Source organism: Gymnogyps californianus, chromosome 2, assembly GCF_018139145.2.
Source record: "Gymnogyps californianus isolate 813 chromosome 2, ASM1813914v2, whole genome shotgun sequence".
NCBI classification, from domain to species: Eukaryota; Metazoa; Chordata; class Aves; order Accipitriformes; family Cathartidae; genus Gymnogyps; species Gymnogyps californianus.
The window spans coordinates 17,580,036-17,596,006 of record NC_059472.1 but is presented as its reverse complement, the minus strand read 5'-3'; the positions used below and the strand labels follow the sequence as shown (position 1 = coordinate 17,596,006).

The window sequence follows — 15,971 nt, the reverse complement described above, 5'->3', positions numbered from 1 at the left end:
CATTAAGAACTGTTTTAGAAAAACATACTATTATGTGCATTATGTAGCTCGTAAAAGTTCAGTAGACTTTTTTTGTTAAATACTACTCTAGAATTAAGTGGGTACATTATTCCTGATAACATTTTTATCATCAGAAAAGCGTGTACCATGCTCAAAGGAAAAAAAATACTTTGAGAGGAAAACATCTCAAATGTATGACTTAATAAACATTAGAATATACTTTCTTAATATTAAATATAATTGATTTCACCCTAACTGGGAAAATGGATTAAAATGAACAACTCAGATAACAAGAGATGACTGGAACTATTAGATGATTTTTCAAGCAGACTTTTTTAATGATAGGGTGACGTGTTACTCGATACCATTTTTGTCTGGTTTAACAATCATATGCTTAATCATCAGGTATAATGTGGCCCTAATCAATTCCTACGTGATTGAAGGGTGTCAAGTTCTGTTAACAAGCTAGGAAGAGTGTTCAACATGAAATGGGAGAAAATGCAGTTTTTGAGTCAGGTATAAATAAACTGCATCTCATGTTTCATATGTCAGCACATCTGTGTCCATAGATGGATACCCAAACACAAATATTTGTAGCTTGTAATAAGTGCTTTACAAGCAGATATACATTAACCTTGCATGCCTTGAGCTAATTGGCAATCAATTAGCTCATGGTAACATATATTCAGATAGACATATCTTCAATAATCTGCTGATTTAAAGAATCATGTATTATTCTCTACTTTTACTACTAAATATCTAATCATACAGAGGTATATAACATTTATTTCCTCTATCATTTTTTTTCCTAAAAATAGAGGTTTTACAAGCTCCAACATTTAACTTATTTTGACTAATAATAGTTTGGCAAAATGTGTATATTTTAAGGTATTCTCTATTTTATCCATTCATCCTTACCATCACATGTTGGGAGTGGGTGACTCCACCAGTGATTTTTTTCACATAGCAAAGGCTCCTCATGACTCAGCCTATAACCTGGATCACAACTAAATGAGACAGTGGAACCTATAGAGAAATCATGTCCATAACGACGTCCATGCACTGGTATGCCAGGATCCAAGCACGAGTAAGTATTAACAGTTACACCTAGATTAAAAAAAAAAAAAAAAGAGTGAAATAAACAACCTATAGTTTTTTTTATTATTAAGTACTTCACTGTGCTTTGAGTGGGGGTGAAAGCTTCATTATCACACATTTTCAGTGTATTATCCTTGCACTATGTTTCTTGTGTTACCGTTATAAGAAATCATGGATAATGAATTGTATCCTGCCACTGTTGCAGAGAAGAACATCACATAATGTACGAGATAGATAGTTAGTTTAATCCTATCTCAGTAACATTAAGTGATTTTGTCCCTGATGCTGATGTTGAAAAGCTTTGATGATTACTCAAAATTCTGATTTCCAGCCTTTATTTTTTCCTGATCAAACTTTATCCTAGCTAAAATGCTCTTTATTTCTTTTGATATTTATCCTTGAAATATTTACATAGATCAATTATTTACATAAATGATTCTTATACATAATGTTATTTGATATGTGAGATATTGAGAAGACAAAGAATAGCAGAAAAATGAGTAAAGAAGTTGACTTGCTAAAAAATTAAACCTTTTAGATTATTTCCAGTGAGAAGTTTAACTTCATTATAAAAGAATCAGGAAAAAACAAAGAAACAAAAAACTCTAGGAATATTACTGAAGTTAGCAAATTAGAACTATTCAGTGTAGGATTCTTTATGGGTGTTATTCCTTTTATTCCTACACAAAAGCCATAAAATATCCTTCCTTACAAAGAAATTCAGTGTGGAAAGAAATAATTAGCATAGAAAATAAGAACATATAAAAGAATTCAGCTTTCAATAGGGTATTTGAAGAGAGAAATGCTGAATAGAGAACTCTTAATCATTATTATTATCCAGAAAAGGGAAATCAGAATTGGGTTGTACTGGATAATATAAGACAATGAAGCAGTAAGAATTAAACAAAAATGAACTTAATACTAGATGTCTGTATATAAACAGAGGATGTTAAGCAGAAAAACAACTACTGAAAGTGGTTTATTTTGTGTAAAAACGGTAAAGACATATATTTTCAATGTTCTCTGACAGTATAAATTTAACTTTTATTCTTCACTAGTGTAAAGAGAACTCTGGGGTGGGGATCAATTTTAGAAAAAAAGGGATTTTATAATGAAATTAAAGAATTCATCTATAATGAAATTTCAAATTTCCTTTCCAACTTTATTTAATTGAAACTGTTTGATATAAGGGTATTTGTAATAAGTGCAGCTTTCCTTTTTTTGCTGTTCACATTCCCAAAGTGTAATTTCTACCATTTAACATTATTCATTTAGCCAATCATTTTAAGAATTCAGTGGTCTCTGCTGGCAACATTAATTTAGTTTTCCTAATGTGTAAGGATAGTCATCCTTCAAACTTCAGAATGGATGAGAACTTAACAAAATCATCACTTTTTCATGATGTAGAAGATGCTACAAATGGAAGCATGTGGGTGAAGGCTAGGACAGTAAAGAATTTTGGAATAACAAGAGATTTTTTGCAATAAACAGCCAGAACTTGACATTCACTGGAGTTCAAATCAGCCCCAATTTTACCTGGCAAAGTCATCTCCACATATATTGTATTTAATATCCTTATCATTAGTGGTCAGGAATAGTGAAAATGGCCAAAAATAATGTAAAAAATTAAGAACATCTGAAAATTGCTTGGTGGTAGTTCCCACAAGTGGGAGTATGAAACAGAAATGAATAGACAACAATGTGCTCATGACCTTTACTAAGCAAATTAGACAGTGACTACAGAAAAATATTATTTCACATGAAAATATGACTTATTACAACAAAAGGTATATTTAGAAACACAAAAAGTAAATGACATGAGAATATATCAACTTATATGAATTTTAAGAATTCATAAAGTATGACATCTTACAGATACTTTCTGCAGTGTAGTTTATATGACTATAATAAAGGAAAAAGAATACTCCTGTATGTCAGAACAAATCACATATGCAGGTTTTCAGATCCCTAAAAATCCATAATCTCACAATTCCATAGCTTGATTTTCAGCTTATTAGTGTAAACTGCATTTCCCATTACCTTCAGTTAGAGCTGCAAGTACATCAGTCAGGACAGTGATTCAGTTATTTGCTTAGATTTTCATAATCTTCCTGATCTCATGCAGTTTTACACACACAAAAATGTATTGTATAAAAGATGAGAATAACAAGACATAAACACAACATCCAGAAGAAAGGCATTTGCTTCCCATTCCCATCTTCTGATCCTTAAAGCACAGAGCAGTACAGCAATGACATTAAATTGTAAGTGAAATTACTGATCATCCCTTTTGCAGTTTAACACCACTAAATCTTTCTCAGTTTGAGAAATAACAGGAATTTACCAAAGAAGACACCTGTGCACCTTTATATATTTATGACTAGGATAAGCATTGATGAGAAAATCAAATGATACAATTCAGAATGACTTACTTTCATAGTGAATCTTGAATCCATTGTTAGAACGACTGTTGTCAGTTGTAAAGAGAAGATAAATGAAATTGCTACTGCTAAACAGGAATTGTGGGACCTGTGTACCATTGTAAGATCCCAGAAGTGGCGATAATAAATTTGGTCCATCATGAACTTCCAAAACATCATAATTGAGTTCTGTCTGAAATCTGGAATTGAGGAAACACACAGAGGCACAAATATAAGAAGTAGTTAAAACAAATTCAATAAGCCCATACAAAGTAAGCCATATTTTAAAACTATGCTCCTTTCCTGATCATATTCTTTTAATTATTTCCCACATATCTATTTTACAATATCAATATGGTAGTATTAATTATCCTATATAATTAATACAATAATCAGATTTCAGGTTAGTGCCTTAGTAAGATGAGAAATAAGTTTAAACTCCTTGAGCTGGTTTGTATTGCAAGAAACAAAAGCCAGAAACACAGTTTGTTAGCAAAGATTAATATTACTTGCATATACTATTTTATAGTATAAAATTATTTTTCTTTTTGGAAAAATTAAGTAAATTATATAGAGCATATGTTGATGCATTCTTTTATTATATCCATTCCATTTGGCACAAATATCATCAAGGTACTTTATATATACTCTGAGCGTCTACCCTTAAAATCATCTATAAGCAGGGATAGAATTACTTAAGTCTGCTCTGAGACTCCAGTGGCTTTGTGTCAGTTGAGGCTCAGTCCAAAGTGGTGGCAGAAGTTAAGGCAAAAAGAATTTTAAAATCCTATTTAGAAAACACTATAAAGCAAAATGCCTGTTTAGAGACAGCATGTGTGTTGTCTCTGTCAAGGAAAAGCTGAGTGTGACAGTGCTGCTAGATATCTCCTTGCTTGTCTTGTTTTAGATGGTATCAGCAATCCCAAACACCTGTTTGGTATTTTGATGTTTTTTCTCTTTCTTACTATGACAGACCTTACATCAATCACACTGCTTTAATGGACTCTCTGATGGATTATTGAAAAACCCTTTCAGAATTAAAAAGAAACAATTAACAGCAGGATCCTACAAGGACCCTTCAGATATTCCTAATTCTCTCTCTGATTCACTTAGATGCCTAATTTGGCTTTCTGAAATCCATTGAAGGAACTGCATGACTAATGCCAATGTACTGAGGAACTCTATTTCACCATTTATGTCCCATGAGTCTGAGCCTAAAGATCTAAAGGAGTCTGGAGAAAGAAAGAAGCCTCCAAAATATGTGTTTGCCTTTATCCATGTCTCGTTCCTATGAAATAACATAGAAAAGAGCATAGAAATAAAATAATAGGGCTTTACAGAAATGAAGCAGAATAGGCCTAGAAGCAGGAGAACTGAAAATTTCTTTTTTTCTAGTTCCCACATGAACTCACAATGATATGTTGCTAAAAAGCTATTAGGTAATAACTTGCTTTTTCCAGTACTTCTTTTCCCCACTAATCCATACAAAACAGAAGCAATCTTGGACATAGATCATTTAGTCTTGCTCTGCTTTCTTAGTTCCTTTATTAAAATCATACTTGAGACAGAAAACGTAAAAAGGCATTGACCTCATAAATGCAAAGCAACTATCAGGCCAGTCAAGACATGATGAAATAAAGTTCAGTCTCCAAAGACATAACAGAAGTCCTCTCACAAGTACTTGTTGCTCAAAGACTACATACAACGCCACAAACAGCAGAAAAATAAGGAGATGAAAAAAATGAGTAAGCACCCAAGAAAAAAAAAGTGACGACAGTTTTTTAGTGAGATGAGCTGAAAGCAATTTGAAGGGGGGATTATGTACAATGCCTTTGCTTGGTCGTTTGGCTCAGAAAAGTGATCAATTTAAATTTAATTGATAAGAGTGATGCTTGTATCATTTTTTCCTTGAATACCTTTCCTCTTGATGCTCAACTTATCTGATATATTTACATATCACCTGGTTATTCCCTGGTGTGAGAAAACAGTAGGGATTTATAGGAAACTGAATAAAAAATACTTTGTGCTCATGTAAGACCACTCCAATGTTCCTTCCTACTTAACTAGTCACTATTCTTAAATTAACCTGGATGGCTTCATTGCTATGTGAGGTCTATTCTTACGGAGGACTCACAAAAATTCATTCAAGTAGACAGGAGTGAAACAAACCTTAACACAAGAGGTGACACACTTTTTTATCTTATTTGATAGATAAAGCTGCTTTAATATTTACAACATGCATCTTTGTTTCTAAAAGACATGCTATCAACTCAATGCAGTGTCAGGATATGAGTAGAATATCCTGTTGCACAGTGTATACTCATTAGTCAAATGTGACTAGTTCTCCAATCAGTAGTTTGCTGATTAACATCTCTAGCATTTAAATACTCATAATTAGGCTTCATGATAAACACTTCATTACAATGAAGAATAGCACTTGCATTTCTCACTTCTATCATTTCAATTCAGCCTAAAAAGCTACTGATTTATAACAAAAATCCAACAGATTATCTATCGTAGCTATGCCTGTAAAACAGGAGTAAACTCTTTAAAGTATACATGCATGATCATAAAACAAAATATGAAAAAGTTAACCTCTGAAAGCACAAAAATTAATAATTATTATTTGCTTTGTCTGTAGACCTTTCTTTTCATCTATGTCTCTGGCTCCATGGCACAGGAACACTTTAGCATACAGTCATAGAATGCAATACCTCACACATATGCGATGTCATAAGAGAGAAGCCATAGGAAGATAGGAAGATGGAAGATTAGAAGGAAATAAACTACTGTGCAAGTGATAAACTGATGTAATGTTAACGTGTCACTCTGCAGGAAATATGTGTTAGTAAGAACTGTTTCCTTCCTCTTAGAAAATCCAAAAAGAAAGGATGTAAAGATTCTATACGTACTATAAATGTTTTACCCTGACTGAGAAATTAAAAATCTTTCAGATAACTACACATGGTGTGGAAGTCTTAGTATTTGCACCAAGAAAAGCTAGAAAAAGTATTTCTCTCTGTTTTTCAGGACAAAGGTGAAATGTAAAGAACTGAGCAAAATATAAGGTGGGGGGTTTTTTAATCATATAGGAAAACCATTTGGCTACAGTTTTAAAAGTGTATATTTCAACAAAATTAACCTTCTGTCTTAAGAAAGTCCAGCTGAAGATTTGCAAGCAGAAAGCAGAACAAGGACAGTCAGACTAGAATGAGTCTTTAAAAAGAAGCTAATATATGAATGTCTCAGAATGTAAATTTAAATTATGTGAAAAATAATTAAGTCTAAGTAAAAAACCTAACAGTAGTTTACAAAATGTTTTCTTTCAGTACACTATAAAGATTTATTTCAATATTTGGTTTATGTAATAACTTTTTCTTTACATCCAAACATGTAATTATATATCGAAGTGCATTTGTGTGAACATATATAGATGTATTTTTACGTGTACTCCTGCACAGAAACACATGAGCATACACACATCTATATGTAAGTAGAGCCTCTCTGGATTGCTGTATCTGAGCAGTATGCATATCAGTCCAATTTGTGGCAAGCGACAAGTGTCAAAAATGAACAGCAATGGAAAAAGAAGTGTCATAATGTCATAATGAGATTAGGTTATAAAGAGGATAGGAGCTCTCTCTGTGATCTGAAGAGACCACATCTTGTTCTTATTGCTCTTACTTACAAGAGTAATAGAGGTTGTGCAATTTCATGACAAGGCAGTAATGCATTACAAACAAAAAGTGTACATAAGAGACTGTCAGATTTAATGAAACTCAGGTGCAAGGGAAGAAAATCCAGCTGGCATAGAATTTCGCAAATAAAAAGGCAAATGCTTTTCACTTTGAAATGACTGTCCATATCACTTGTGTAGTTGAAAATGAAATGCTGAATTAAAAATAAATTATTTGAAATTATATTTTTCTTTTCAAAAACTTGCGTTAATGAAAGTTCCAAAATTTTTATTTTTCATTCTGATTTACAAGACAATAAACAAAACTAATAGTTTTGTTTTAATTTTGAAATAATATGAGTTTAATTTCCGCAAGAGGGAGTTATTTACTTCTCTTTTGTATTTTAATTAGTAAACATTTGGTAAAGCTTCATTTTAAGCTGATGTACAGCACTAGTGATTTTGGAAGACTAGCTTTCATTTGATGTTAAGGACAGGAAATACCTTTGAAGTGTCCATATTACCTGTCCTCTGATTGTATATAATGTCATGTGAACACTTTATTATAGTGTAAGCTATAGTACTAGAAAAAAGTTTTAAACAATCTTATCACAATGAGAAATTTTGCTAAGATGGTAATTTTCATACCCTGCTAAAAACAACTTTTGAATTGTATTAAAATGAAGTGATATCTTCTCTTTTGAGTATGACCATGAGTAGTCAAAACATGCTGCATAAATAGCAGCTGAAAAGTACTTGCATGATATTTGTGCGCTATAACTTTGATCATCGAAGACCCTTTTTTCCTGGATCATCATCTAACTTTATTAATATTTACAACTAAAAAGAATCTAAAACATCCTTGAAAATATGTAGAATGTAACATTTTTTTAATTACATTTTCTGTTTTGCTTTCTCACAAAGAGCTAAAATGAAATGCCCACTTCTTGCTACCATGAGAAATTTAAGGTCCTCAGCACATTTCAATCCTTGGGATCAGGAAGGAACCTAAGTAACAGGCAGTAATGTAGGAAAAGTGGAATGCTGCAGTAATTTGGGGAAACTAATTCCATCCTGAGAGCACACAGTCCTTTCACAAAAACAGATCAGCTGATTTGATAACTAAATATTCATGGTGGATAAAAATATGAATGCATTTAATTCAGTTTTCACAGTTGATTCAGATTTTCAGAGTTGAAGATTTCATGGGTTTGAGAGAAAAAAAATACTTCATAAGTATAATTCATCATAGCAACACAGAAGCAAATGAAACATGTTAATCTTTAAAAACAGACAAAATTTTTAACTGGGCCAGACAGGCTTAAATATATGCAAGGGGGCAGGAATTCCAAAAGCTTTTCAGTGCATCAAAGTAGGAATTACACTGAAGACAAAATTTATGCTTTGAAGGCACTAAGGTGTTTTGGAAAATCCTACCTGATAATACAATTGCTTGATTTTAGAGATGGTGCAAATTAATGTTATGACAGAGCTAATAAACTCCTGCTTCTGGGTAAAAAACTGGAAAATATTAAGTAAGAAAAACATTAGCCAAGACCTTTCAAATGTAATTTTGATAGAGTGTCCTGGTTCAGCTTCTATCACCCACTCACAATTCAAGGAATCTTTATAATACCCTGGCCAGCCTGGAGAGAGGATTATTCCACTGGGAGATGAAAAATGCCCACCACATGGAGCTAAAAATGAAACAAAGAGAAAGGTATAATAACACAGACTTATTATATGTAATTCACAATTATCACTTTCAATATAGGACATCTCTAACGAACAAATTAAAAAAATCCAGTTGCAGGAAGATGCAACAAGGCTTCAAAGCTGACAGACTCTGTGGGGTTCAGAATTACATGGAGACAACAGAATTAAAACCTTAAAAAGATAAAATAAATTGTTCAGTAAGTTCTGACAAAGCTTTTTGTACTATATTCTTACAGGTACAATCTATTTTCCTGCAATAAAGGACATACAACAAAACATAGTGTTTAAAAAGTGTCATTACTTTTGCTTTTAATTGTGAGCAGAGAGATCTGAAAAACTTGCAAAAGTTTCAGTTGAGTATCAAGCTAGAAACTAGTGAACTGCTATTTTAACTTTGACATGAATCCACTGTCATACCACATCATTTTGCTTGTCATGTTGGCAGTTCAAATTCCTCATTCATGAAAAAGACATACTTACCATTCTTACAAGATTAGTTGATATTTTTGACACATTTGGCAAATATATATTAGATACTGTAATATATACATCTACAAGCGGAATCACTAGAAATAACATGTAGTTTTTCTCTCAGAGACAGTGAGTAAATATAGGTTAGGAAAACTGTTAAGACATGATTGAAACCAAAGTTGTCGGTAATCATATTTAAAGTTTTTCAATGGCTTAATGACACATTAATTACAGGAATAATCTTCACAGCTGTAGGTATTACAAAGATGAAGAACATTTTTGGTAACAATTCTTAAATAGTTGAAGAGAATCTGGTACAGAATGAGGGAAGTTTCTATTAGCTGCTCAGTGTCAAGACAGTTAGTCATAGGGCAGAACAGAGATTCTCAGAAGTAATAATCATGTTTGACTGATGCTGATTTTGGCTATGGAGAGTGCTAGTCTATCCCAAAGATGGTATAATCTCACAGGTGGGAAGAGTAAGAACTGTAAGACCAATAATGCTAAAGGGCAGATCTTTTAGGTTTAAGTCTTGCAAAGCTCTGTGCAGGTTTTTAATTTCATTCATGAATGCAAACCCATTACATCTGATGGCTCTATGTATGTAAAGTCAAGTGCATGTGTCATGAGACTTTTGTGAGATCATCTTCTCCTCAGTGGTATGGATGGGTGAGGAAAATACCATGGGATTGCTGGGCATGTTTTTTGTTTATTTGTTTTCAGTAGGAGGATGATATTCCCTAAATAGAGAAATTAACTCACAGAATTATCTTGAATTCTAGACATCTAAGAAATGCAGTAATTCCATCACTAGAAGTATTAACATTTTTAAAATAGGTAAGAAATCATAATGGTTTTCTAGCAATTTAAAGTATCTAGGACATCTTATGAATTTAAAGCATATTAATTGTGGTAAATTGAACATATATTGTTCAGCACAAGTGTAAACTTCCTCAAAAGACCATATCTATATATCTTTCTATATGTGTATTATGCATATATATGAATGTACTAAACATACCTATACAGACAAAAATACAAAAGTCTCCTTGATCCACAGGAGACAAGACAGAAAAGTAACTGATCTCTGAATATATTTTCCTCTAGAAGAATAAGATATATTTTCCTTGAGTTACAATGTTACATATCAAATAACTGATTTCAATTACTTATTCCTGGGAAAAAATAATTTGTAAAATACTTGACTGTAAACTAAACTTTTTCACTCGCTGAAGTGCTTGCAAATTGCTGTCCTTTAGTGAATCCAGCTACTTCAGTAAAAACTGTTGCAAGAAGGGACATTTAGTAAGTTAGTTTTTTTAAATTATTGTTATTATTATTTTTATTGTTTTAACTAAAATGGATTACCTAGAATCTTAAGTATAGAGGAGGGATTTAGGAGCAATACTATAAAAAACCTTTTTCACAGTTGCTCTGACTTGCGTGAGTGAGAATTACTTGCGACCTTATGAAGAGACCTAATCAAGCTTTCTTTGATGAAAATACAAGGTGATAAGGACCTGATAAGATGTTAAGCCCTATTGTAAGGAAAAAGAAAGTTAGGAAAAATATAATAGTATGAGTTGATTTTCACTAGACTACCATAACAGCATAAACATGTAAAGCCTTATTTAGTGTACCAGATTATAATTTAGAACCTGTGAAATGTAAGCTATATGTTATTTATTTTCTGCAACAAATATGTTTTCCATGATGGTCAACAAAGCAGCATTTAAAACTGGTGACCACAGTCTCAAATGATGAGCAGTCTACAATTTCTTTATTTTCAGGACTTGCTGTTTTATGGAAAATGAAATCTGCAGAATGTATTAGCTCTTTAATTCAAACTTTACATTAAAACTCATTTTTCTGTCACAAAATCTTTTTGATTAGACCTATATATATGTCATCTATGTAAGGCAAAGAAGGAAAGAAGCAACACACATTTCAGTGCCTTACACAAGCAGGCAGAAGCAAAATTCATTGCTTCCCCAAAATGTCAGCCAAGAAGAAGTAGGTAGCACCTTTTGTGGACAGTGTTAAATCATACAAAGCAGACAGTAAAGTTGAACCATTTATATCACTCTCTTTTCCATTACCATCTGTTGTGTGGTACAGATGTGCACTGATGCAACCTGGATGAGAATAAAGATTTATTTGTCAGAGAGTTCTCAACAACACAGTATCAAACACTGGTTATCCCTTATTCTAGACAAAGTCCCAATAAAACTACCCACTTTTCCTGTGTTATAGAAATAAGAATTTAACTAACTGGATAAGTGGATTCTCCAGGTTCAGCCTAAGAAAGTTATCAAGCAATAGTCTTATATTTCATTATATCTCCTTGTTGAGGAGGAGATGTTTTTCAGGGGACTCAAAAAAATTATTCACTCTTTCATAGCTGTATTTCCACAAAATGTTCTGGCCATACCAACTCCACTCCTGGACTGAGGGCACTGTATTCTGGAGAGCAGAACTTTTTAACGCTACTGAGATGTAAAAGGTATCAACAAGCAGATTCTAAGCTGCAAACTGCAGTAGAGAGTGTTAGGATTGGGTGCCTTGGGGTTGAATGAAGAGATACCAGGATTAAACTAAGGATCTTTGTCACCTTAATCTTCTCTCTTGCACATGACATGGATATGTGCCAAGAGTGGGATTTGTTCATCTGTACAGATAATTAGAGAAGAACATGAACTTCAGTGTGTGTATATATATATGTATATATATATAAACTTTATTATATATAATAATCAAGTAGGCCACGTGGTAACTTATAGACTTTAGGAAAATAAAATTTCTCCAGTTAGAAGTATGCTTAAAGACTTTGTTGGTTCTGATGAATATCAGTGTAAATACATTAGCCTATAGAACGATAAATACATGACAGAGTTATTGTTATCATGAGCTTCTTTGCTTAATTGCTAATTAAGGATTTGATCCAGCCCAAATTAGATTTGGTGAGCTTCTCAGGATCTGAACCCTCAGGGACTAAACGCATTTTCTAAAGGAAAATCTTACAGGGTTGTTTTTTCTTTTTAGTTTTTGAACGTATTTGTTTGGTTTTAGTTTTATGACACTTTTCTAAACAAATTCACCAAATTACTCTGGATTTCACCAAGCCTCAAAGTTCATACACAGCTGACATAATCATGCTGGAAATTTTCCCCTGAATTTCATTTTGTAAAGTGAAGGATGAGCTTTCTTTGTTTCTTTGCCAGGCTCCCTAGAAACATACACATATTTATTTACATCATAGGCATCTATATATACACAAAGATTTTTATTTTTGCTTAATGTTTTCTTTTAGTGTTAAATAAAGAATATTAGTAAAGCACTGAAACTGAGTTATACACTATATATATGGATTTTGTAACTATCTGAATGCAACAATTACTTGTCATTTATTTCTAAACACAAGCAAAAACTTTTGGCCTGTTACCAAAACAATTCAATATTCACTTTCAAAGCAAATGAGATCTGTCAGGAGACCTTCTGAAGATGACAAGAGATGAATGGACTGAAAGATGTCCTGCAGATAAGGACTTGAGGATATTTGTGGATGAAAGATTGGACATGAGCCAGCAATGTGTGCTTGCAGCCCAGAAAGCCAATCATATCCCCAAAAGAATTTTCATATTCCAAAAAGAAGCATGGCCAGCAGTTCGAAGGAGGTGATTTTTCCCCTCTGCTCTGCTTTTGTGAGAGCCCACCTGGCGTACTGCATCCAGCTATGGGGTCTCCAGGACAAGAAGGACATGGAGCTGTTAGAGCAGGTTAGGAGGGCCACAAAAATGATCAGAGGGCTGGAACAGCTCTCCTATGAAGAAAGGCTGAGAGTTGGGGTTGTTCAGCCTGGAGAAGAGAAGGCTCTGCAGAGACCTTATGGTGGCCTTTCAATATTTAAAGGGGGCTTACAAGAAAGACAGAGAGAGACTTTTTACCAGAGCCTCTAGTGACAGGACAGGGGATAACAGTTTTAAACTGAAAGAGCGTAGATTTACATTGGATATAAGGAAGATATTTTTTATTATGAGGGTGGTGAGACACGGGAACAGGTGGCCTAGAGGAGTTCTAGATACACCATCATTGGAAGTGTTCAATGTCAGGTTGGACAGGGTGTTGCGCAACCTGATCTAGTGAAAGATGTCCCTGCCCATGGCAGGGGGGCTGGAACTAGAAGATCTTTAAGGTCCCTTCCAACCCAAACCATTCTATGATTCTATGAGGACATAATGTTACTGATGTAAAGATGGAGTCATGTAAATTACTACTGCATGTAGATTTAATACAGACTTGATTCAGTTTCCAGTGAAGACAAGGGATAGCCTTAAACTGATTTCATAATGAATTGATCAGGGATTTTGTTTACTGGAAGAAAAAAAAAAAAAGAAAAAAAAATGATAGGAAGTTAATTCTGCTCCAGTAGTATTTTATTTATGCATTTACCTAAACAGGCACATGATCTGGACCATGACCATACAGCTTTTGAACATCTCCAAGGAAGGAGACTCCACAACCTCCCTGGGCAACCTATGCCAGTGCCAGGTCACCCTCAGAGTGAAAAAGCATTTCCTGATGTTCAGATGGAACCTCCTGTGTTTCAGTTTGTGCTCATTGCCTCTGATCTTGTCATTGGACACCACTGAAAAGAGTCTGGTTCTGGCTCTGGCTCTGTCCTCTTTGCACCCTCTCTTCAGGTATTAATATACATTGATAAGATACCCCCCTGAGCCTTCTCTTCTCCAAGCTAAACAGTCCCAGCTCTCTCAGCCTTTCCTCATAGGAGAGATGTTCCAATCCCTTAATAATTTTTGCTGCCCTTTGTTGGACTCTCTCCTGTATTTCCATGTCTCTCTTGTAATGAGGAGCCCAGGACTGGACAGGAACTCCAGGTGTGGCCTCACCATTACTCAGGGTAAAGGGGAAAGATCACCTCCCTCAACCTGTTGGCAATACTTTACCTTACGCATCCCAGGATACCATTAGCCTTCTTTGCTGCAAGGGCACATGTTTAACTTGGTGTTCACCAGGACTCCTAGGGCCTTCTCTGCAAAGCTGCTTTCCAGTTGCGTGGCCCCTTGCACATATCGGTGCATGGCCTTGTTCCTCCTCAGGTACAGGACTTTGCGCTTCCCCTTGTTGAGCTTCATGAGGTTCCTGTCAGCCCATTTCTCCAGCCTGTCAAGGTCCTTCTGGATGGCAGCTGAACCCTCTGGCGTATGAGCCACTCCTCCCGGTTTGGTGTTGTGGTAAACTTGCTGAGGATACACTCTGCCCCATCACCAATATAACTATTTATGTATTTAATAATCAGAAAACACTCAAAATTTTTGATTACTAGTATCACGTAACTATCCATTTAGACAGAGAGCAGAAGCATCTTACTTCGCAGGAAGAGAAAGCTGCACCATAAAGTTTCGTAACACCATTGTTCCAGTGGACATTATGCATACAAGGCTACACAATGAAAATAAATGAGCTACATTGTATATTACAAAGCAGTTGGAAAGCTCTTACTGTAATGTTGACAGGCATGTGTGTCTGCTAAAAATAGTGTGAAATATACAGCATTTTCCCCTAAAGACATGGTTATTTCTTAAATTTCTGTATTTTTTTCACCTAATACAGTTTGCAAAGCATTTTGTTTGCTCATTTTGACAAAGCAGCTCAGTACATACCATTGTCTATATTATTCTGGACCTCTCCATTACAAAAATAGATTAATTTTGCTCTCTTTTACACACCTTTAGATTGAAGATCATGAATTATCATATGTTTGTCTGATGTTCATTGTTCTCAGGAGATTACCAAGCTCCTATGTTAAAATGATGAACCATTGTAAAGAGGTATTTTGTATTTTTAAGGACATAATAGTCCATCTTTCTCCTACTGTGTAGGAAAAAAAGGGTTTCTAAAAGCTATGTAAAGTTCAGAATTCAATATGTTGCAAACATTTCTAAATATGCAGATTTAGACTGTTTTTTTCCTCACTGATGGTTTTAAAATAGTGTTTCTCACCTTTTACCTTAAAGTCCCTTTTTCATACTACCTCAGCAAACAGTACCAGTCAAACAATAAAGTATTTAAACTCATATTCACCTCAGCAACTGGAAGGTTAACTCTCCAGCATTCATCATCCCTACATTTTATTGTATATAACCACATATACATATTCATAATACATATGGAGCCTATAAACTACAAAATATATCAACAAGAATAGGAATACCAGATGGCCTTATTCTGAGCCAGTATACTACCACAGTTGGAATACAGTATTGCTAAACTTGTACAAAGCTCCATTTTCCCAAAAAATTTACATGAAACTGTTAAAGATTATCTTTGGAATACAAAAAAGTAACTCTCTTACAAAAATGCTCCTATGAATATTACATTAAAAATAATGCCCATTATAAGATAGCCTACATTTGGAGTAATTTCTCTTTGTATTTGGGATCTGACAATCATAGCGTGTTTTGCTGTTGAGGTTCGGGGGTTTTTTTAAAGAAAATACCCTTTCCCTGATTATGGTTCTTCCTGATGCCTGCAGTGCAAGATTCAATAGAATTTTTTATTTGACTTTCACC

General features: G+C 34.0%; 1 protein-coding gene across 3 annotated transcripts in view; it reads right to left on the bottom strand.

Moving 5' to 3' along the window:
• The window catches only part of CSMD3 (CUB and Sushi multiple domains 3), a 748,293-nt gene that overhangs the window by 301,808 nt on the left and 430,514 nt on the right, over positions 1–15,971 (bottom strand). For all 3 annotated transcript variants that reach the window (XM_050890742.1, XM_050890743.1, XM_050890744.1), the window contains 3 exons: positions 8,753–8,891; positions 3,531–3,718; positions 919–1,107 (listed from right to left, as the gene is read on the bottom strand). In XM_050890742.1, the coding sequence (XP_050746699.1) occupies positions 919–1,107; positions 3,531–3,718; positions 8,753–8,891 (516 nt within the window). The remainder of the gene's footprint in view (positions 1–918; positions 1,108–3,530; positions 3,719–8,752; positions 8,892–15,971) is intronic.